This window comes from Sceloporus undulatus, chromosome 3 (genome assembly GCF_019175285.1).
Source record: "Sceloporus undulatus isolate JIND9_A2432 ecotype Alabama chromosome 3, SceUnd_v1.1, whole genome shotgun sequence".
Classification (NCBI taxonomy): domain Eukaryota; kingdom Metazoa; phylum Chordata; class Lepidosauria; order Squamata; family Phrynosomatidae; genus Sceloporus; species Sceloporus undulatus.
In genome coordinates, this window is record NC_056524.1 from 190120958 (window position 1) to 190144399 (window position 23442).

General features: G+C 39.2%; 1 protein-coding gene across 4 annotated transcripts in view; it reads right to left on the reverse strand.

Moving 5' to 3' along the window:
• Positions 1-23442, reverse strand: part of DOCK1 (dedicator of cytokinesis 1) — a 511572-nt gene that overhangs the window by 388785 nt on the left and 99345 nt on the right. For all 4 annotated transcript variants that reach the window (XM_042460991.1, XM_042460990.1, XM_042460988.1 and 1 more), the window contains exons 3-9: positions 22582-22622; positions 20281-20336; positions 16517-16613; positions 11245-11393; positions 3852-3987; positions 3055-3212; positions 1255-1336 (exon numbers count right to left, since the gene is read on the reverse strand). In XM_042460991.1, the coding sequence (XP_042316925.1) occupies positions 1255-1336; positions 3055-3212; positions 3852-3987; positions 11245-11393; positions 16517-16613; positions 20281-20336; positions 22582-22622 (719 nt within the window). The remainder of the gene's footprint in view (positions 1-1254; positions 1337-3054; positions 3213-3851; positions 3988-11244; positions 11394-16516; positions 16614-20280; positions 20337-22581; positions 22623-23442) is intronic.

Consider the following 23442-nt stretch of genomic DNA (forward strand, 5'->3'; position numbering starts at 1 on the left):
ACCCCTCCTTTCCAATGAGATCGAGGCAGCTTACAACATTAAAATATAAATACAATAAAATAAAATCTCCCCAAACCCCACCCACCTATCCACTGTAGACCCAGAATTAATAACAATAACTATAATAAACAATACAATTAATTTAAAAAAAACTGGTAACAAGGAAAAGTGAAGTGTTCAAGCATGACCCATCTTCCTCCTCAAAACCTGAGGTGGAACAAGCAAGTTTGTAACAAGAAACCTTCTTCCTCCATTCCATTCTCAACTTTGAACTACCAAACCAAAGCAAAGTATCTAGCAAAGCTATTAGAAGAGAAATTCATCTTTTTTCCGCCCCTGGGCAATTGTTAATGTTTAGCTATGAAGCTTACAAGGACACAGATCTCTTCCGGCAAGCCTTCCCAGAATAAAATATTCGGCCACGAAAAAGACTTCCTCATTTATCGAACTCTGCCCATGGTTATTGTTAGATTTTAAAATATTAGTTTTAGTCTTATACTGTTTAATTTTGTTTGAAGGGGGTACTGTGTATATATGGATATATTTTAGCTTGTTGTACGCCGCTTTGATTGCCTGGCAAAAAGTGGGATAAAAATTAAAAAAATATTTTTTTTAAACTAAAACCCATCTGCTTACTGGCAGAGGCCAAACTTGTGGAGAGCAGACCGGATCATGCCAAGCTAGCAACAGCCAATCAGGGTCAGCTGGCGATTATGGAAATAAAATGAAAATTAAAATTTACTGCCAATCAAGGGTCATCTGATAGCCAATAGAATTTTGACATGTAGAGAAAAAGAATTCCATTGCTGACAGAGTCAGATAGGGTTTTGGTTTCAGACAGTGAGGGTCGGGTTTTGTGAGAGTCCAGAAGTTAGGGACTGTGAGAGCTAAAGTTCAGAAGGAAAGGACTTAGCTCTAAGACAGAGCTCATTGTGAGGGAGTTTCGGGGATGGATAGCCTGAGGGCTAATACAGAAATAAGGTTGGAAAGACCACAGTACATAAGGACAATGTGAGGGTCCTAAAAGAGAATACTTAATAGATTTATAAAGTTGAAACAAAGTGTAACAAGAACAAGTGAAAATAATCCAAATGAAACACTGACAACCAACAGAAGCATGTGCTCTATAGCTGAGTTATGGGTCTTTCCTCAAAGGCTCCCTATTGGTTTTCCTTACTGTAAACAAGGCATGCTTTGGAGAATATTGCAGCAACAGGACAGCTCAAAACTTCAAATTTAAAAAGGAACACTTACTGTGAAGACTGCTCGAAGATTATGTAATCTATCTATGTCTTTTGGCAGTCCTGAACTTGACCACCTCACCAAATAATTCTCACTATGGAAATAAAATTAAAATCAAAATATTTTATCAGCTATGTCACGGTTTCAGACTTGCAGGCAACAACTAAAGTATCATATTAAATCATACCAAAACCTATGTCTAAACAAGTACATTAAATAATTTTTACTTCCATTGTTGTGCTGTAGAATAAATCTGTTCTGTAGGCAAGTAAGGAGGATCCTGATTGGTTTGCCCCCAATATATTACCACAAAGGCTTAGGAATATGTTATGTATAAAGCCAAAATAATTCCACAGAAGCTTCTCTAATTTAATATCTAGATTATACATATCAGCTCACAGTGCTGGTAACATCAAGAGTTTTACAATTAAAACGTTGTTGTTGTTGTGTGCCTCCAATACCTTTCCAACTTATGGCAACTCTAAGGTGAACCTATCGTGGGATTTTCTTTGCAAGATTTGTTCAGAGGAGGTTTGCCATTGCTTTCCATTGAAGCCAAAAGCATATGACTTACCCTAGGCTGCCTAGTGGGTTTCATGGATTAACTGGGAATTGAAGCCTGGGCTCCAGAGTCTCAGCCCAACACTCAAACCACTATGCCACACTGGATCTCAGTTAAAACATTATGCTCATTTTAATCATATTCATAATGAACTATTTTAATATTATTTACCGTATGTACTTATGTGCAAGTCAACCTCATGTATAAATTGAGGGAAGGTTTCAGGGTCAAAATCATGGATTTTGATATGACGTGGATAAATTGAGGGTAAAACTTAGGGGGCTATAACAAAGGCTGTAAAGGAGAAAACACCACTTTTTCCCCTCCTTTTCCTTCTCCAGACCTCTCCCTACCATCTAACAGCACTTCCCTGGTGCTGGAGGAAAGATTTGAAAATCAGATTGGGAAGGGAAAGAAATTGAGTTAAATCAGGTGCTTGATTGGGAGAGAAGGTTGTTAACATCGGATTGGAAAAGAGGAAAGTGGAATTAAATGTTTGTTTGGTGGGGAGAGAAGGCTTTAAAATCAAATTGGGGAGGGAAAGAACTGGAGTTAAATCAGGTGTTTGTCTGATGGGGAGAGAAGGCTTTAAAATCAAATTGGGAAGGGAATCACCTCTTTCACACACACACATTCCTACCTGGGAAGCTTGAAGCATAAAGCAGAAGACTGGGGCATTGGGGCGGTGGTTCTTTCAGGACCTTTCTAAGCAGTATTACCATAATGACCCACAGATATGTGAACCCAGGATTTTAGGGTCGATTTTAGAGTCAATTTCTGGGCATAAATTTCTTGACTTCTAGTCAAACATATATGGTAATACTGATCTTGTTTACTTTCAATGTGCAGTTTCATCCTTTCCATCCTCAAAGCAGGTCTATAACATTGGTCAGTACAACTCCCATTTTCAGGAAAGAAAAGGGTGAAAATCCAATCTCTTGCTAAGAAAGCATAGAGAGCTTTGTTTAAATAGATTTTATCTCCTGCATGAAGTAACTATGACAGTGAAACAAACACGGTGATAAATTTCTACCATAGGCACCCCAAACCTTTTAGTACCACATTTTTGACATGCAATATTTTAGAAATGGCAAGCAAACAATTATTTCTTCCTTTCCTCTCTACTTGCAAGACTGTTTTTAAATGTAAACATTTATATAGCCATACCACCAGGCCTGTGCCCTTGGGATTAGACAAAATAGATATTTAAACATTAATAAAGCAAACCAAATATGCCATGCAGCACTGACCTGATAAACTTGGATTCCAAAGGATCATACAAAGACATCAAGACTTCAGCATCTTCTCCAATTTTGCAAACAACATTTTTCAGGTTTACAAATAAGGCAAATGAAGGTGTAGCAGCAAACTTGGCTTGTCTGCTAATGTCAAGATTCTGTTTCTGAGACTAAAAACCAAAGGTGTAAGGAGGATTAAGAAACCCGTACTGAATTTTCTGTTAACTGCTTAAAAAAACATGTTAAATCCAGTGATGCAAACATTTACATAAATCAAATATTACAAATATTTGTACATTGTACATTGGATTGCCATTCTGTAGCACACTAACCTGACACCTCTCCACATTTACCCTTTTGTCTCCTACACAAGAAGAGGTGCCTGGTACAATGGGAAAAGGGGGTGTAAAAGGAAAGGTTATTTGCAGCTTTGATGTACTTGCAAGAACACATTTTTCCAAAATGGATTATATCTAGGGCCAAATTTTTGTGGATGGGAGGACTTTTCTCAAAGGAGATAACTCTTGATATGGGGAGACATTCCTCCACCAGTATACACATTCTATAGCTCATCCCAGCATGATCTTCTGGCCATAAATGTAGCATTTTAGGGACTGAACTGGCTATGGTAAGGAAGATGGAGTGGAAGACAGACACTTTCACCAGCCAACTTTCATGAATGCACCACAATGTCCTTTGAAAAATGTGATTTGGAAAATATTTTTATAAGTTGAGTGCTATATCTAATTCTTACTGCCATTTACACATTTCATAATATACATTTAGGAAAGTACACTTCTGTATCTCACTTTTTCTTCCAGCAGTCGTTCCTCCACTTGCTTGGAAGCTATTTCATGTGCTCTGAAAAGGCTGATGGTGCTGGTTTGCTCTGGATCTAATATATTTCCATCCTCATCCCTTACCACTAGATCCAAATCAAGAATTCTGTATGAAAAGAGATACACAGCACACAACATTACCAATGCAATATCTGAACAGTGCAAGAAACTCTTCAAGCAAAGCCCCTGCATCCAATTCAACACCTTCAAACTATGCATCCTTGTGGCGCGGTGGTTAAATGTCTGTACTGCAGCCACTCACTCAAAACCATAAGGTTGTGAGTTCAATAAAATGAAAGGGCTCAAGCTTGACTCAGGCTTGCATCCTTCCAAGGTCACTAAAATAAGTACCCAGATTGTTGAAGGCAATTAGCTTACAGTTGTAAACCACTTAGACACTGTTAGTTCATTATGAAGCGGTATATAAATGAAGCTGTTTGTTTGTTTGTTTGTTTGTTATAATACAGTTTTAGGAATGGGGTGGGAAGGAGGTGATACTGAATTGCTAAAAGCTTTTTCCTAATTATCTGAACCAAGAGAAACATTCATATGTATGTATTTTATGGCACATTCTACACACCAGCCTTAGAGCAGTATAGTTTGATAGATCCAATCTATGAAGGCATCCTGGGATGTCCCAATTTTTTTTTTCTATTATCAATATTTTTACTTTTGTTTTGTTTTTAGTTACAAGCACTATGAGAAACAGAGACATCACTACAAAAAGTAAATTAAATTGAAAAGATGGTAGAAGAAAAAGGGAAAGGAGATGTGGTAAGGGTTAGAACTCCAAGAGTGCCCCAATTTAAATCTAGAGCAGAATGCAGCTGTTCGCGCTAAGAGAGGGTGAAGTCTAACCATTTTTCCATGTCAAACCAAACATGGGTAAAGCCAAACTGATGGTCAACAAAGAGAGACAGATAAATCTGGTCTACTGACAGGACAAGAAAAGAATTGACCAATGACAATAATCTGCATTATATATGCAGAAATTCTGTATTTTGCCTTCTAGAAGCTTCCTAGAGAATGAGAAAGCATAGGCCTCAAATGCATGAGCCAAATAAAGTGGCTTCTGGCCGCTTTGGGGGGCATGACATTTAGATGATGCACACCCCCAAAGCAGCTGGAAGCTTTGCGGAGGCTCCTCTTATGGGGCAAGAGCCAGAGCTTTTAGGAGCAGATCAAATCTGCTCCTGCTGGCAGTCTGCTTGAGACTGCAGTGGTCACCCACTTTGGAAACAGCCCATGTGGGCACCGTGGTCCGAGAGCAATCAGGGACAGAGCAGCCAGAGGCCGTGTGCTGACAGTCATTCGAGAATTAGATTGCAGTATTTCTTCCATGAGATACTGCTATATGATGACAATCCTCCAGGCCAAAAGAAAAGAGCTAAACCCCCCAAATACCTGAAAGGGGGCAGAGAAAGCAGACTCTATTGGAGGTGGTTCCAGGAAATCAAATGGAAAAAAACTTTAACTATGCAGATAATTAGCTGTTTCCAAACAGCTGCATATTTGCTTTGCTTACGACAAAGGAAACTAAACAAAAACAAAAATAATTTAAAATGTAATAACTTCTCATCTTCTAAAACAGTTTTATCCATCATTCCTTATTAAATTCTTCATGAAATTACCAGGTAAGGTAACTGATTTTATCATATAGCCCCATATACATGAAACTTCCATATAGTAATTTCTAGGATCCCTTGCATAACGTCAGCACTATTCATTTTAATACCACTTTTAATAATACTAATTTTAATAATAATTCCATAAATATTTTACTTTTCTTTCAGAAAATAAAACTAAAGAGCTATCTTTACCAATATTTCAGAAAATGAAGGGGAGACAAAACAAAGTTGTTTTAAGAAATCCACCAGGTATTTACTGAATGCATGTTAAATGAATGTTTGCATGTAGAATTTTTAATGTCTGTTCTGAAAAATTCATTTTTGTTTCATTAAGAGTAAAATACATTACACAATTTCACTGAAATACAAATTGCATTCTTTTATGGTCCACATTTTACTCAGAGATCTAAATTCAGTTTTCTTCCCAGCTCTAAAGAGAACACTGCAATCATTTCAGCAGTCCATCAAAACAACAATGAATAAAGATACAGTACAGGATGTTCTATAATGTCTGAGCATTTTGCATTTGGAGGTTGAATAGTCAGTTCCTTATCCAGATGGCAAAATAAAATTACCAGCAAATAATATTGACAACATCTGCTGAATTGTATGTGTAGAACAATCCACATCTTTGACTATGACTGTTCCATAACATAATGATTTTAGTGAGGTTTTTCATAATCGCTGCTGTTAATGAAGATGGAGAGGCAGAAATTATTATTATTATATAGTATATCCAGCTGATTTTCCAGGAGACAATCGTGCCAAAAACCCTAATAAAAGACCTAGGGAGAAAAACATTTCCAGCAGAGCTTTCACTCCACCCATGAATGAAATAATTCCAAAACATATCGAACATTCAGAATTCCACATTATAATTGTGTCCAAACCTGCCTTGAGGGGAAGGCTTTCTCCATCAGCTTATATCAAAGGAACCCTGAATCATCTGCCAGAAAACTGAAGCATAAAATGTGTTCTAAAACACTCTGTTCGTGTAGGTCACTTCTGTATTGTTGAGGAAGAACTATAGCAATTATTCCCAAAGTGGGCGGTACACCCTGGGGGCAGTGGAAGGATCCAGGGGGGCAGTGAGGTAGAAAGGGGGCAGCAGGGGGCAGTGAGGGGGAAAGGGGGTGGCAGGGTGGTCTTCAGTTAAAGTATTGATATGCAGGAAAGATAAGGTGAACCAGCAGTCTGTAGGACCATGGTGGGTATGAGAATTACATTAAACTTATTTTCATGGTCCCCAGAAAGCCACCACACAGCCTTGCTGATCATTTTGTATGATGGTGTCTCCCACTCTTTACCTGCCCATGTGAGCTCACTGGCATCTTTTGCCAGTAGGCAATTGGGAAACTTGTGCAAGGCTGGGACACAGGGCATTGCTTCTGTGACTCAGAGTAACATCATTTTGAGACAGACTGGAGCAAAAGTTAGAGCCCATGGTGGCAGGGGAGAAGTGGTGGCAAAAAGGAGCTCTCAAATTTGGGGCCCTGCTAAGCTTTGGCGGGGTACAGACCGCCAAAAAAGGCACCTCCTCGGCACCTCTCTCTGCTGCATACAAATTGTGCGGCACAACTGCGCAGCAAAGAAGGAGCTCCCAAAAGTGGCTCCTGTTTGCAGTGCTGCAAAGTGCCAAAGACGGCGCAGTTACATCACAGCTGCACAGTGCCGCTTAGAGGTTGCGCAGCTGCGACGTAATCATTGCGTGTGCCATATGTATGGTGCTGGGCAACTGCGGCGCGTGTATGACATGCTATGGTTGCCCTAGGCCTCCCCTAGGCAACCCTAGCACGTCGTGGACCGCAAAGGGCCCATCTGGACAGGGCCTTTGTGAACTTTGCTGGCTTGTATATGGCAGGTTGGAGTTCATTGCTTCTCCTGCTTTCTTTCATCAGACAGGCTGTGAGAAAAGGTAGCGGAAAAAACCATTTTTTGTGGAAGAGTGGACACTTCAAGCTGTGTGGGGAAGACATGTCTCTGGGTATTGAGTATCTGTGCTTGATTCTTGGAAAGAGTCCTTTGTCTTAAAGTGGCTCCTGTAGTTAAAACCTCACTCTTTCCAGCCCACATCAGTCTCCAGTCCAGAGCACGTGGCCTCTGTAAACCCTCTACATACACACCGGCTGCGCTTTCCTCTACCCTGATGAAGGATGGAGAGTTCCTCCTCTCTAGGAAAAAGAGAGCCAGTATTATCAGGGACGATTCTATAGTCATGTGACCATCATGACTACATGGAGCACAGCAGACCTAATATCAAAAAATATGCACTGGGAGGCACAAGGGTTGTAGCCCAAAAGGAAAGGGGGCAGTAGCTCAAAAAGGTTTTGGGACCACTGATCTATAGCAAGAGGCAAACTGAGGAAAGCTTGTCCACCTTACCAATAATCTTATTTTTTGAGGCTTACCAACAATTTCTGATGAACCAAGGGATTCCCTAGAATACAGCTTAAAACTCACTTCTATAATACAAAGCTTTTAAATTAGATAATTAAAAAATGAATTTGGTTTAGTGGCCCAAAACGAAGTATAAATAATTCTGCAAATCTTACTCTGTTTGTAGTTGCAAAATGAATTCAAAATGCACAACTTCATCTATCCATATGCCCATGATGGCAAACCTATGGCACGCATGCCACAGGTGGCACGCAGCGCCATTTCACCTGATACGGGTCAGGGAGGAGGAGGAATAGAAGTGCCCGTGCCCGTTGCTCCTCCTCCTTGCCATTTCCCAACCTTCAGCTATCTTTTGGAAACAGCTGGTAGTAAGAAAATGGCGCTGGGGAGAAGGAGCCACAGGCGCATGTCTCTGGCTCCTCCTCCCTTGCTTCTCCTGGCTTCCAGCTGCCTCTCTGAGAGAACGGGAAGCTGGGAAAAGGTTTCTGGGGTGTGCGCCCATTGCTCCTCCTCCCAGACGTTTTCCAGCCTTCAGCTGTCTTTCGGAGAGAGATGGGGGACATGAAAAGGGCAGGGGGAGGAAAAGTGATCAGCGTAAGCATGTTGCTCCTCTGCTTTCTTGGCCCCCAGCTGCCTCCAGAGGGACACGTGCCTATTCCTCCTCCCCCTGAGCGACCTTTCCCAGCTTCCAGTTGTGTCTCAGCTGGGGGTTGGGAGAAGAGCAGGAGAAACCAGCATGCACCCATCGTCCCCCCTCCCAGACCTTCCCCGGCTTTTAGCTGTCTCTCAGAGTCAGCTGGAGGCCAGGGAAAAGGCAGGGGAGATGCCCTGCCCCAGAAGGCCTGCCATCAAAGGGCAGAAGTCCCACCCCCAGTGGGCAGAAGTCCTGCCCCCGGCACTGGGTGCTACCCTGTGCCATAAAAGTTTTTATTTTGGGTGCATGGCCCCCAAAACATTAGCCATCACTGTAATGATATGGCCAAAATTAAATATGGACATCAAAATTTCTTTAACAGTCCCATTTATGATATGCCAAAAAAAAAAAAAAAGGGGGGGGGGGGAGAAATTGCTTAGAGAACTGTTGATCCTGGTCAGCCAAATTGATTATATTATAAATATTAAACTTCTTCCTTTCTGGACATATTTTGCAATATATTTTACTATGTTTATAGTCACTAGAGTCACCACTCAAGCATGGAAATTTAAGAAAGACTTTATAGATTTTAAATGACTTCCTTCCCATGTGTTCCCATTCACTGCCCAGCACCGCTGCTGAGGTCAGAACAAAGTGCTCAATCATACTATCAACCCTGTGCATCTCATTCTGACCTCAGAACAACTTGAGGTTTTGGCCTTGCATTGCATAAGCAAGAAGCAGCAACCTCAGGGGAAATTTGGAATAAAACACCTATGTATACAAGGCCACAGTTATAAGTGCATTCACTGTTCTCTTCCTGAACAACAAGATGCAAGAGTTTTGGATACTTCAGCTTTTTTAAAACTTTGATTTGCCATAATATTTCAACTGTGATTAGTATAAATTATACATTGTTTTACACCTGCCAAATGCAAAGTGTTTTTTTTTTTTTAACATTTATGGGCTGAAACTAAGCAACACTGTGTTACCCACAATCTTAGGTTTCAGTGGCACAGCAAACTGTGGACAACTAAAGGTAGAAGAAAAGCTTCAGAATTTTTCCTCCCAGCTGCAAAAGAGGTGGTGGTCTTAAGGGGAACACATGGAAGCCAGAGGCTCATCCTAATCTGTACATGTGAAGTTAAACCTATTCTGTCCTAACACTGATGTTGTCTTTTAAGTTCTGAACATGTCAGCTCTTCATTATTTGCAGCAGGAACTGGTTATAGAAAGTGCTAATTGGCTAGGATCTGTGATGTCGCAAAACTATCACCAGCATTGCTTAAAAAAAAATTGTGGTTTGAGATTTTTTAAAAACAGAATAAAGCAACAGATCAGTATTAAAAGAACAAACATGTGATACTAAAAACAGTACAACCAGGTATCCTGAAACAATGGAGAAGAGGAAAGACTGAGCACTACACTAGCATTAAATTTGCTTCAATGAAATTGTCATTTCAACCATAAAACATGGGAGGAAGATGGCTTGTATTACAGCCAAGAGAAATATTTGTTTTTGGCTTCAAAATCCTAACTTCTTAAAGAGGCAGAAAAAAACATGATGCTGAATTAATAATACTGTATGTACTATTGTGCACACACTGTATCATATACACTAATAAGAAGCTCAGGTGCTAAACTGTGGCAGCCAAGTAGCCAAACTAAACCTACCAAGAAACATAAGGAAGCTATTAAAGTGTTCATGGTAAACCCAAGGTTGACTCAGGCCCAGTCTGCACCACAGTAGGACAGCCAAGATTATCCTGGTACCAGAGCTGTCCTAACATTCCTCCATTGCAAAGCCCTCCATTGTAAAGCTGGGTGGCTGCACACGTGCATCCCACTGAGCTACCCAGTGTGACTGATGCTGCAGGACACTTCATTCCGAGATCAAAACGAGGCACCTAGCAAGTCACATGGCTAGGCGCCTCATTCTGAACTCATAGCAAGCTACTGGGAGCAGCAGTAAATGTGCTGAGTGGTTTAGCAGAATGCCCATGGCTTGAAAATGTGGGCTCTGACTGTTCCCAGAAGATCCAGAGCAAACAAGGACTTTTTAAAAAAAAATACCCCCAGTAAGAGGGATAAAACCTGGTTCTGATGGTGAATTGGCTGGCCATCATCTGGCTGCACAGAACTGGGCTTTGGCTATATGCCATTCAGGCTCCCACAAAGGGAATGGGGAGAGGCTGTTGTATTTGGCCCATGAAGACAGTGGGGAAGGACAGAAAAAAATAAAACAGATCAACAAAAACAGCACATGCTCCCAGCATGCTGGGGTGGAAATAACCTAGTGTCAGCAGGCATGGAGAATCCCAGAAGCCTAAACTGAATGGACAGCTGGATGGTATACAGAATAGCATCTCTCCACACTATAGCACAATGGTGGCGCACCTATGGCATGCATGCCAGAGGCAGCAATCAGAGCCCTCTCTGTGGGCATGTGCGCTGTCACCCCAACACAGAGTTCACCAAAGTCCGTTATTAGAAAGCCAGAGGGACACAGTACTTTGCAATAAATAAGTGGGTGTTGGGTTGCAGTTTGGGCACTCAGTCTCTAAAAGGTTTGCCATCACTGCTATAGCATATTACTGTATTTTAAGTGCCAGCTTTGAATCTTACGTGCAAAAAAGAAAGGCAGAAAGAAGATAAGGGAAGAGAGGAGAGGAGAGTGAAACATTTTACAGTAGCCATAACAAACCTGTTTCCATAATCAATCTTGGCAGTGACTTTCTTTTTCATTTCCTTGAGCTCATCCTGGGGTAGGGTTCCAGAAAGTATTTGTGATCTCCATTCAATAAGATCATATATCATGTGCCTTACATTATGGAACATTTCTCTGTTATCTTGCTGTAAGATAGGAAAACAAGACATTAGTTCTCTTCTGATCATAGCTTTCAGGAGAGTATATTAGACTGCCCATATTGTAAAAGAAGCTAGAATGTTGGAGACAGACTCACAAATAGCACTCAGCTTTGAGCTTCACTGTATCATCACTTCCACAAACCAGCCCAATTTCTACACTATTGAGAGGATAAAATATTGTTCTATGCTCCTTATAAAACACAGCAAATGAATTTGAAAAAACTGATTGGCCTAAATGGAATCCAAGAATCAAAAAATTGGTTAACAACAACAACAACAACAACAACAACAACAACAAGAATAGCAACAACAAGAATAGCAATGAGATAAATCCAATGTTAAGCAGACTGCTGAAATAATTGGGAATTAAATTAGTTGTCACTAACATGTTCCATTCATTTCAATGGGCTACTCTTGTTATAACTGATGTATTTGATCCTACATCCCTTGTTTGGATTTACTAAAGAAGGCTACGAGCAAGAACCCACAATAAGGTATTTTGAATTGAATCTGAAGAGACACTGGAAAGAAATTATAAAAGAAAGGCTTACATTACAGTACTATCAGCATTTGATTTTCTCCTTTTTATTTAAAATTGATTCACTTTTTAGTTAATAAACTTTTTTTATAATCTAGAACAGTGATTCCAAAACTCTTATCTTCAAGGTTCTTTTGGACTTCAGTTCCCAGAAGCCCCAGCCACCTTTGCCAACCATCAGGAATTCTGAGAGCTGAGGTACAAAATACCTGGAGGAACAAATCTGTGAACAACTGATCTGGAATGAATGTGTATGTGTGCTACTCTTTGTTGTTGTTATCCACCCTCAAGTTGATCTCTACCCATGGCGACCCTGTAGATGAAACATCTCCATGACTCCTTATGCTCCACTGTTCTGCTCAGGTCCTGCAAATTCATACCCATGACCTCCTTAGTAGAGTCCATCCATCTACCATGTGGATTTCCTCTCTTTCTGCTTCCCTCCAACTTTCATAGCATTATTGTTTTTTCCAGTGACTCATGCCTCCTCATGATGTGGCCAAAGTATGACAGCCTCAGTCTAATCATCTCGGCTTCCAGAGAAATTTCAGGTTTGATCTGCTCTAGGACCCATTTGTTTGACTTCGTGGATGTCCATGGTAACCTCAGCACTCTTCTCCAGCACCACATCTCGAATGAATTAATTCTCTTCCTATCCACTTTCTTAACTATCCAGTTCTCACATCCATACATGGCAATAAGGAATACAATGGCTTGGACAATTCTAACTTTCGTGCTCAGTTGTATGTATTTACATTTTAGGATATTTTCTAGTTCTCTCATAGCAGCCCTTAGTATTCCTTTGATTTCTTGACTGCAGTCCCCACTCTGATCAACATTTGATCACAAATATGAAAATTCTTTTACTATTTCTATTTCCTCATTGTCTAGGTTGAATCTGTGTACATTTTCGGTGGTCGTTATTTCTGTTTTCTTTATGTTCAACAATAAACCTGCCTTTGCACTTTCCTCCTTGATCTTCTTTAGTATTTGTTCCAAGTCTGTGATGCTTTCAGCTAGTAGTATGGTTTCGGCTGTGAGATTGTTGATATTCCTTCCTTGTGTTTTCACTCCTCCTTCTTCTGTGTCCAATCCTGCTTTTCGTATAATATGTTCTGCCTACTGGTTGAACAGATAGGGTGAGAGGATGCAGCTTTATATAACCCCTTTGCCAATTGGGAACCATTCTGTTTCTCTGTGTTCTGTCCTGGCAGTGGCCTGCTGTTCTGAGTATAAAGATTCCTCATTAGGACTATCAGATATGTTGGCACTTCCATGTCTTTAAGGGTGCTTCATAGTCTTTTGTGACCTATGCAATCAAAGGCCTTGCTATAGTCTATAAAGCACATGCTGATTTTCTTTTGGAATTCCGTGGTGCATTCCATTAGCCAACTTATGTTTGCAATGTGGTCCCTAGTGCCTCTTTCTTTCCTGAATCTTGCTTGCACCTCTGGGATTTCTCTCTCCATGTATGGTTGGAGTATATGTTGCTGAATTTTGAGCATGATTTTGTTTGCATGAAAGATTAGAGCTATTTTCCGATAGCTGCTGCAGTCTTTTGTATCTCCTTTTGTGTGTGTGTGTGTGTGTGGATGGGAATGTATATTGATCATTTCCAATCTGTTGGCCATCGTTTTGTTTTCCATATCTGTTGACATATGTTGGTTAGCACTGGTGATGATTCTGTTAGTGTGGACTGAAGCAATTCGACTGGAATATGATCTGGTGATTTATTTTTTCCTATTTCTCTAATTGTAGCTTCTACCTCTGTTTTTAGAATTTAGGGTTCATCTTCATATGACTCTTTGATCCATATGTCATTCATTATGTTATCCCTTTTATATAGCTCTTCTTTGAGCATCCATCATCTTTTTATTCCTTCCTGATCTTGAATTATGTTATTCTTATTGTCACAGAGTGTCCCGGACCTTGGTTTGAATTTCCCTTTGATTCCCAGATCTTGTGGAATAAGTCTCTCGTTCCTCCCTTTTTGTTGTTGTCCTCTATCTCTCTGCATTGATCGTTGTAGTATTTGTCTTTATCTATAAGTACCATTCGTTGAACTGTAGCATTCATGGTTCTGAGATTTTTCCTGTCTCCCTTTTGTTTTGCTTCTCTTATTTCTTTTACTACTTGTAGCATTTTATCTGACATCCATGGTTTCTTCTCCTTTTTGACTACTGTAAGTGTCTATCTGCATTCTTCTTTTATTATGTCCCTGGCTTCTTACCATATTTAGAAATACAATTTAACATAAAACAGTAAGTAATACATATCAAGTCCAAAGAATGCAATTACACATACAAATATATAGTAATATCATAATAAAGAAATTAGATACAAAGTAGGATGTGTTAAATTATTAAAACATATTTTAAATAGATAGAGACCAAAATATATATCCTTTACTTTTAAATCACTGATGGAAATCACTAATATAGCCAAACAGTTGCATACCATAAAAGGAAAGAAAAAGAGAAAAAGAAATGTAAGAAAGGAAATGAGAATGGGGAGAGAGAAAAGAAGAGGGGGGGGGGGGAGAAAAAGAAGAATAAAAGATCACAGTTCCTTCTCTACCAAAATTGCAGTTGGTTCCTCATACTGACAATGTCCCGAGATGTGCTCAATGTAAATGTCTCTGGACCATCTAATGGTATCTGACACCATTAGCTTGTGCATGAGTTTTGCATAGTGCTTTTCCACTCCACAAACTCTCAGCACAGGTTCATTTGCTGGATCCCAGGTACCCAGGGCTCCAACAAGCAATGCATGGACAGAGACCTCATACCCCTTTTGTCTCAGAACATCAGCCAGAGGGGTGTACTTTTGATGTTATGTTCTCTGGTCTCCCTCATGGCTGGCTTCCTGTTTTCAAATGGGATGATGACATCTACAATAGTAATCTTCTTGTGATCGTCATCTGTGATTACTATGTCAGGTCTCAGCTGACTATCTGTCCCAGGCACAGTTCGATTTAGAGAGATGGGGCACACTGAAGCTGGGACAGCTTTGGTCAGTCAATTCATCACAGCATCATGCCGATGTTTCCAGGCTGTTGAGTGTGGAGGACAGTTACAGAGCACATATAGAAGTGTCTCGTTTGAATGGCCACAACAACGCATCATTTATTGTGGTTGCCAGTTTTAACAGGGCCATTGAGAGGCACAACATTCAATCGGGCTCGGTGAATAAAACGCCAGTCAGCAAAACAGGTGAAATTTCCGTGTGGTATAAAGTGGTTGCTTGAATCCCATTGCAATGTCACCTCGAAGGTTCCTGGACTATTGTGCTCAGTAGTTCAAATCTGTTCCTTATATTGACAATAAATTCTGTTGAAATATTGTTTAGATCAAATTTTGGTATGATGACTGGTTTTGTTCTTTTCTTAAGTTTTACTCTTATTTTTGAAATAGATAATTGCTACCCTACAAATGTAATTCAAAAAAATTGCTTAATTTCTACACACATACACACACACAGCCTTTTTTTCTGCTAGAGAAAGGACAGTTTCCCCTGCACTACAAGACTTTCAGAAAGTAGGTGCCAAGTGCAGGAATTGTCCCCCAGCCCCAGCTTCTCTCTAGACTTGCCCAGCCCCTAAGAGCCTCCCATGAAACCAGAATCAGAAAGAGATGAGTATTTTAAGTCAAAACACACCACAGAAATAGTTCAGTTTGAGTTCATTTTAACCGCCCTGGCTCAGTGCTAGGGAATCCTGGGAACTGTAGTTGACTGTGGCACCAGAGCTCTGTGGCAGAGAAGCCTAAATGTCTCACAAGAGTGAAATCCAGAATTCCCTAGCACCGAGCCAAGGCAGTTAAAGTGATATCAAACTGTATTATTTCTGCAGTGTGTTTTGGGCCCTGGACCTGATCCAGACAGTAGGATGTTACATTCATGCAAGCAAGCTCAGCCAACTGCATGGATATGCTAAATAAATCAACAATGTGAACTCTGACAGTGCCAAACAGACAGAAAAAAGGAGAGAGAAAGTGATCATCCCTAGATTCAGTCCATCCACCTCAAGTGAAAATGGGAGAAAATATCTGATCAAATCACATACACTGGACACAAAGATCAAGAAGTGAAAATTGCAGGAGAAAGATTGAAGGAACTCTACACATGAAGTCTGATGGATCAGGGTCTTTTTGAAGGTATGGTACTGTATAATAAAAATCAAGCCATTTTTCACAGAGAACAACAAAGATGAAAACTTTAATTCCCTGTTATTATGGATATCGGGATAAGAAAGAAAATCAAATTTACAAATTAGCCTAGGACCTTTTGGTTCTTACAGGAGTAGATGAATCTAGCTTGAAGATCCTTCATAGTCTTGTTGCCCAAATTGCCTTTTTCACAAGCACGCACACAAAATGTCCAGAATTGAACCTGGCAGTTTAATATGCAAAGCATTTGTCTATCACTGAAGCACATCCCTACAACAACTGACGTTTCCTCAACTTTTATCTTTAGATTGACCAATTTATGAGCTAAACCATACAAAATGTCAAGGACCAAGGGGAATGTTGTAATTCAAATGCAACACTTTTAGAAAGCCTGTTGTACTTACAATATAAAGCTGTCGCCATATTGTGGACCATTCCCGTAGTGTAGTTGTAACCTCCTGAATGAGTGGGAGTTCACTAGGTATAACAGTTTCATGTTGCCTAAGAATTTGGGACATGTAAGTAATTGATATAGCCAAAAAATGACATAAAAATAAAACAGACAAGACTTTTTATTATATTATCTCTGCATGAATCATCTGAAGATAATAACATTTAATTATTCTATTCAAGACAACTCCTACTATACTTTTTGAATTATCAATTCTAAATCATACTTTGCACAAAATACATTTGCAAAGATTAAAAATGGATATATTCAAGTTACATTAATTATTTCATATTCTTAAACAGAAAGCAAACTAAGGCTGCATCTACATTGCAGAAGTAATCCAAGTTGACATCGCTTTAACTTCCATGTCTCAATCCTATGGAATTCTGAGAATGTATAATTTGTTGCGGAACCAGACCTCTCTGACAGAAAAGGCTAAATACCTCACAAAGCTACAGATTTAAGAATTCCATAGCACTGAACCATGGCAGTTAAAGTGGTGTCAACCTGGATTATTTTTGAAGTGCAGATACAGCCCAAGTTTCAGATGGAACTATAAGGGACACTGTACAACCTCAAGCATTGCTAGCTTGAAGACAAAGAAAAAAAACTATTTTGCAAGTCCTTAGTCCTCATGCTTCTAAATTATTACTTTCACATAATTCACTGTCCAAGGATTGTACAACAAAAATACTACATAGTTATGTCAGAAGTACAGCTTTAAGTAAAAGAGTTTTGCAATCAGTCAGGAAGGTGGCCTTATACAGTAATCAAATTATCAGCACTTTCATAATTTACATATGTTTAAAGGGCATAAAAATAAACCAGTCACAAAGGAATAGTACATTTACATTTGGTGTTTACTTCTTTTCAAGTATCATCTTTCTAATTTTCAAGATGCAGCCAGAAGAACTGACCCCTGAATTTTTGCTATCACATTTTGTTTGTAAATAACCCCAACACTCTGCAAGTTGAGATCCAAGGACAACAAAAAATATAAAACACCATCTGAAATGGAAATAGAGCTCCCCTTCAATACAGAAAAATAAAGACCTGGCAAAATAAGGTTGAATGAAGGATTTATGATTTAGAAAATGTACTTCATAATATATCTCAGTGGGAGGGTAGCAGATACTCTATCCATCTTTGTTCTGTTGGGGTAAAACAGATTAAAAGACCAAAGAGTTAAATGTGGTGACTTTGAAAATCTGAAACAGGCAAAGATAATATGCATTTTTAATGGAAGGGTAATTATAAAATGCAAGGAAAACAACTTGTGTTCCTTTCCCTGAAGTCTGAATTATTCCCTTAAGAAAATATAGTACTCTTCACCTATATGTGCTAGTGGGGAGCAAACAATTTCTCTATGCTGTTTGTTGTATGCACTTAAGTTGTTTCCAGCTTATGTCAACCCTAAGATAAACCTATCATGGGATTTTCTTGGCAAGATATTGTTCAGCAAGAGTTTGTCATTGCCTTCCTCTGAGGCTGAGAACATGTGACTTGCTCAATCTCACCCAGTGGATTTCATGGCCACGCAGGAAAGTGAACCCTGATCTCTATAGTCATAGTCTACACTCAAATCACTACGCCATACTGGCTCTAGTTCCTCTACATATTATAGCATTTGGTGGTTCAAGTCAAACGTCTGGACATTTGGGTCAAGAAAATCAGGTGATATGTATTCTTGCTTGTGAGGGCTTTAAGTAACTGTGATCTGAGTGTTGCCCCAAAGTGGCTATAAAGTTCCTCTATGTGCAGTGGGGAGCAGTTCTTCACACACAGGAGTACATGTCACCTGTTTCTCTTGACCCAAATGTGCAGAGGTTTGATTTGAACCACAAATATCCACTTTGAACACTCAGAATTCCACTGAGAATTAAATGTATTGCCTTCAAATGCTGGAAAACTGCAACTCCCAGCAGCCCTAACTAGTTAGCTGAAAGTTACACTATAGCAACATCTGCAAGGTGGCATGATTTTCACCCCTGCTTTACAACACATCAGACTTACTGTCTAAAATCTCATCAACCTTTTCCTAAAAGCTTTTTCTTGCTCCACATCCAGTTACTCTGTCTTCCCCACTTTGTTCTCTCAAATACACTTTCTTGTACCATCAATATTCTTCTATAAATATAATATTCCAACAAATACTCTCATAAATGCCCCCCATCGCATCAAATGAGATGCCTCATGAATCAGAGCACACAACTGTGTTTCTCCTTGTTTGTTCATATGGGCTTTGGTGATCATGCTGTCCATCCAAATCAACAAACGCCTGCCCTGAAGGTCTGACTGCAGAGCAAGGAGCATCTACATCGCCTCCAGCCAGCTGACACTGTATATCTTCATGCCAGGAGACCACAGACCCAGTGCCGTCTGTCCATTGCAGTGTGCTCCCCAATCCAGCAAACTGGCATCAGTCACAACCACTATTCTCCTCAGGTCCCAAATGGGCATCCCTTCCATCAACACCTGTCAGCCACCAATGCAGAGAAAATCTCATTGTTGGAGAGAGGTGAGACATCAAACCTAGCTAAAACGACTGAGCAATCTTGTCCTGATAGAAGAGAAGACACCTTTGAAGTTCCCTCAGAAAAATCAGGCCCTGGAACTGAGTCTAAACAACCCACCATCAGCTCAACAGCTTGGGTAAAACCATTAGCTGTGATGCACACTGACCTAAGATACTAATGAAGAGTATGATGAAGAAATTGGACTTTCATCCTCCTGTGTTCTGGCAGAAAGACCCTAGAGACATATCTACAATGGTTCCCAGATACTGTAAATGTTGAACCGGCTTCAAACGGCTCTTTTCCTTGTTGATCACAAAGCTGTGAAACTCCAGACATCCTTCCTGCCCTGTTGGCAGACAGGGTGAGCAGACCACTGCCACACACACCCTCCTTGAACCCAACTCCATCACCATCGGCTTTGCAATCAGTGAAATCCAGGTACACAACTCATGGGGGAGTTTCTGCCCATTAATCACCAATGGAAGAGGGAAGGTCTAATACTGTACTCCTGGTCAAAGCTGCCACACTCTCCTCAACAGCTTCCACAGCCACACCAGTACCTGCCTCAGGACCCACAGAGAAATCCAGCTGGTCTGAATCCTTAGCATGTGATTTTGTGTCCTCCACACTCTCTGTCAACTCCTCCTCATGAGAGGAAAGGTCAGAGCTGTGAACATTGGCTATTTCTCTCAACTAAACTATCGCCATTAAGGTGATAAACAATCAGGAAAACACGATCACATCAGTCAGCAGCCAGGGACACCAAAACAGACCTACCCATTAGGATGGAACTGTTCAGGCAAGAATCTCTACAGAAAAATTAACTGCAAAGCCAGCAAAAATGAAAGAATCAGACGGAGTGTTAAAGACCTGTCCTGAGTTAAGCAGAGGCAGGACAGAATTGGGCAGGTGGGACTGGCTTTCCTCCTTAGGTAAAACTGATTGACAGATAATGTGTCTTGCCTGTGAAGCACAACAGAGGAGAAAACCAAAAACAACTTAAAGATTTATCTAAGTCCTGCACAAAATAGAAGTCTTAATTGTCTATTTATCTTATCTTTTCATATTCCCTTGTCCTGCCATAGTCTTGGAAAGAAAAAAGAAATTTCATTTTCTGCAAAGTCATACATTTATTTTAATAAGTGCAAAAAAATTCATGCAGATATTTTCATTATTAACTTTTAAGAAGAAAAAAACTTACCCTTTTCCTTCAACAATTGCTTCTTTCAGCTGTATATAGGAAGCTGGAAATATGCCCTTTAAGATGAAAAAAATAATTTATTGTTGCTGTTTTTGCTCCACATTTGATAAAGTTTAAGATTTCACAAGATAAGATAAGATATCATAATTAAGATTCATTTTCTGTTAATACGGCTTAACATTGTATTCATCTAACAAATAACAATATAAATAAATAATGAAATATCTTTAAATGCCTGTTTGATCCAGATACCTAGATTCAATGCTTCAATAATGCCGAAAAATGTCTGCAGATGTAACTATAAAAAGATAAGTTCTCATTACAAGAATGAGAACACAAGTATAAGCCTTTTCTGCACAGCCATGAGAAGAACTTTGGAAGAATTTGCTACTATTTTAATTAGAACTGAACAGTTCAGACCAAAGAGTAAATGTATCTGCTAGTCCTAATTAAGTCAGATCCACTGCATCAACTGTTGAGTAATAAAGCTCTTATGTAAATCCTTGGTCTGCTTTAGTTAGACTAGCAGCTGGATTTAGGCCAATGATTTATTGTTATGTCAGAAACCTTGGCCTTCTACACTATTTGTTTCCCCTTCCTTGTGGCTGCAGAGAGGAGACCAGAAGTTAACCACAATTTATCGCTCTATCTGAACTCCAAACTGTGTTTAGTCTTCATTATGTTAGGCTGAAACAAGCAAACTTCAATGATCTTATGAATCTGGCTTGTTTAACTTAACCACACCGAAAATGGGTTACAGTTTGGGGTGTTCAACTTCCAGTTTGTCTCCCTTGATTATACAGTAAAAGGAGTGGGAACCCCATGAGAATGAGGCTCATATATGCAGAAATAAGGAATATTCATTAAGATGTCCAAATAATACCACTTTTAAGCCAATAATATGCTTAATTTTCTTAAACTAGTGTGGTCGAACTATAAAGGTAATCAGGCTAGGACAAATCCAAAGAACTTTTCAAAAGTCCTGGGAGTGGCCATATATTTTTGTGGATTCAGGCCAGTTCTTATATATTTCTGGGCTGCAACTACTTTGAACTGGAGCTAATATATCTTTGGAATTGAAGACTGCCTCACAGACTGAACCACTGTAGATTATGATCAAACATTCTACAGATCATGGATTATTTTTTTATTGTGTCTTTGCCATCATCAAGTTTAATGATTTGTTTTTCTCCAAGTTTTCTGGTTAAGTTTTCCCCCCTCTGTTCTATGTTATACATTGTGAGTTTTGTTTCTCCCCCTTCCTTTGTGTATGTGTTATAATTTGCCACAGTGTTCTTTTTATATATTTGCATTATTTGTCATTTGTATATTCTTTACAATCATGTTTTAATACTGCTATAACATTTCTAATTATACTCATGTTTACTTTCCGAGTACAGTTTTTCCTGCCATTCACAGTGCATAGCCCCACCCCTGCCCAAAGTAGAAGAATCAATTTTAGGTTTTGTAAAATAAACAGGATTGGTACACTGTAGAGGCTTAAAATTGTTATTATTATATAAGGAGTGGAGTAACAGTGGAATATATCTATCAATGGGGAAATCGAGGTAAAATGTTTTTATTCAGGCTGGCCATTGAATTTTAATTAGGGAGCAGTAGTGTGTGTGGTGTGGTGTGCTATATTTTTTAATCTTTGACTACAAATTATGTTTTAGGTGTATTTAACTGTTCTTATATCAGTTTAATAATATTATTTAATTTTTATCTGTTGTGAACTAATGTTTTAGCATTGTTTTTTTAAAGTTATTGTAAGCCGCCTTGAATCCCATCTTTAGAGAAGGGCAGGATATAAATCCAAATAAATAAATAAATAAACATTTTCTCCCATTTCGATGACCAACACTTTAATACTTATGCAACATTCTTTACAGGCTATTTTAATACAAAAAATATTAATAAAATAACAATCCTAAGTTACTACAAGTTTTGATTTATTCTTCTCTCAATCTACTTCTATAAACACTCAACAGATGGACACACACAAAATCAACAGTTATTTCTGGAATTTAAAAAATGTGAAGTACCAGTGTGCTTTTATTGCTTTTCAAGAAGTAGATTAATTTTCTGAGTTAATGCACTGCATTAACCAAAAACAAAAAAGCAAAAAACCATGAAACCACTATTAACAACAACGTTAGCCACTTTTTTCACAAAAGTTTCTAATTTATCTTTCAATTACATACAAGTTTCAAAAGGGAATGGAATCTCTTGAACAACTGCTATGAAATACCTAAGAAAAACGTTACAATGAAATTGTTACAAGGGAAACAAAATACTTACTTTTTTTGATTTTTTCCTTAAAGTGTACCCTCTGTACCAACCTGAAAGATAAGATTTATTAATATGGTTTTGTAAACTAATTGAAAGAATGCACATTATCACAGATTTTCATGTAAGATGCAGCTCCATTAACACTGACTAACAGCAACCTTGGTCCAAAGCCAAACCTGTCCAGACATCAATATCCAAGCCACTGAGCTCTCTGGTTTATCACTGAAAGATGCTAGTTTAATGCTGGTTTTAATTTATCTTTCAGTCACAAATTTGTAAGAACTTGCTCTCCCACTGAAAGCCATGTGGTTCCATTGCATTGCTTTAATTTCTCAATTTTGTAATTTTCAAGCCTCAGATTAATTTGTACTGCTAATCTGAAGGAAGGGGTGGGGAGAGTGAGACCCACAGGCTTCATGTGGGCCCCAATCTAAAAATTAAGCTTTAACGTGGCTATTCAGGATAGTTACTATGCCCCTTTTTCTCACAGGTGAATGCAAAGTTTATCTTTCATAACAGTAATTGTTATTAATTATCTGAATTAAGTTTTCATCTACAGGTTGGTTGTTATTTTCCATCTTTTTGTATGCTTCCAATCTGTCAGGAGAACACAGGCAATCTTTGCAATTTGACATTTGGCAGGCAACCAAGTTTGCACATGCACACAAATGCATGCACATCCTGAATAACCCATTCCTGTCCCAACAATTTTGGGTAAGGATACTGGGATGGAGATGGCATCACACTTTCCAATATGAAATGACCTACAATAGCATAGCTGGGATGAGAAGGATCTTTGAAACTCAATCTCGCTCTTCTAGTGTCAGGGCACAGGACAACAGGAATGACTTTGCTCTTGCACCCTATTGG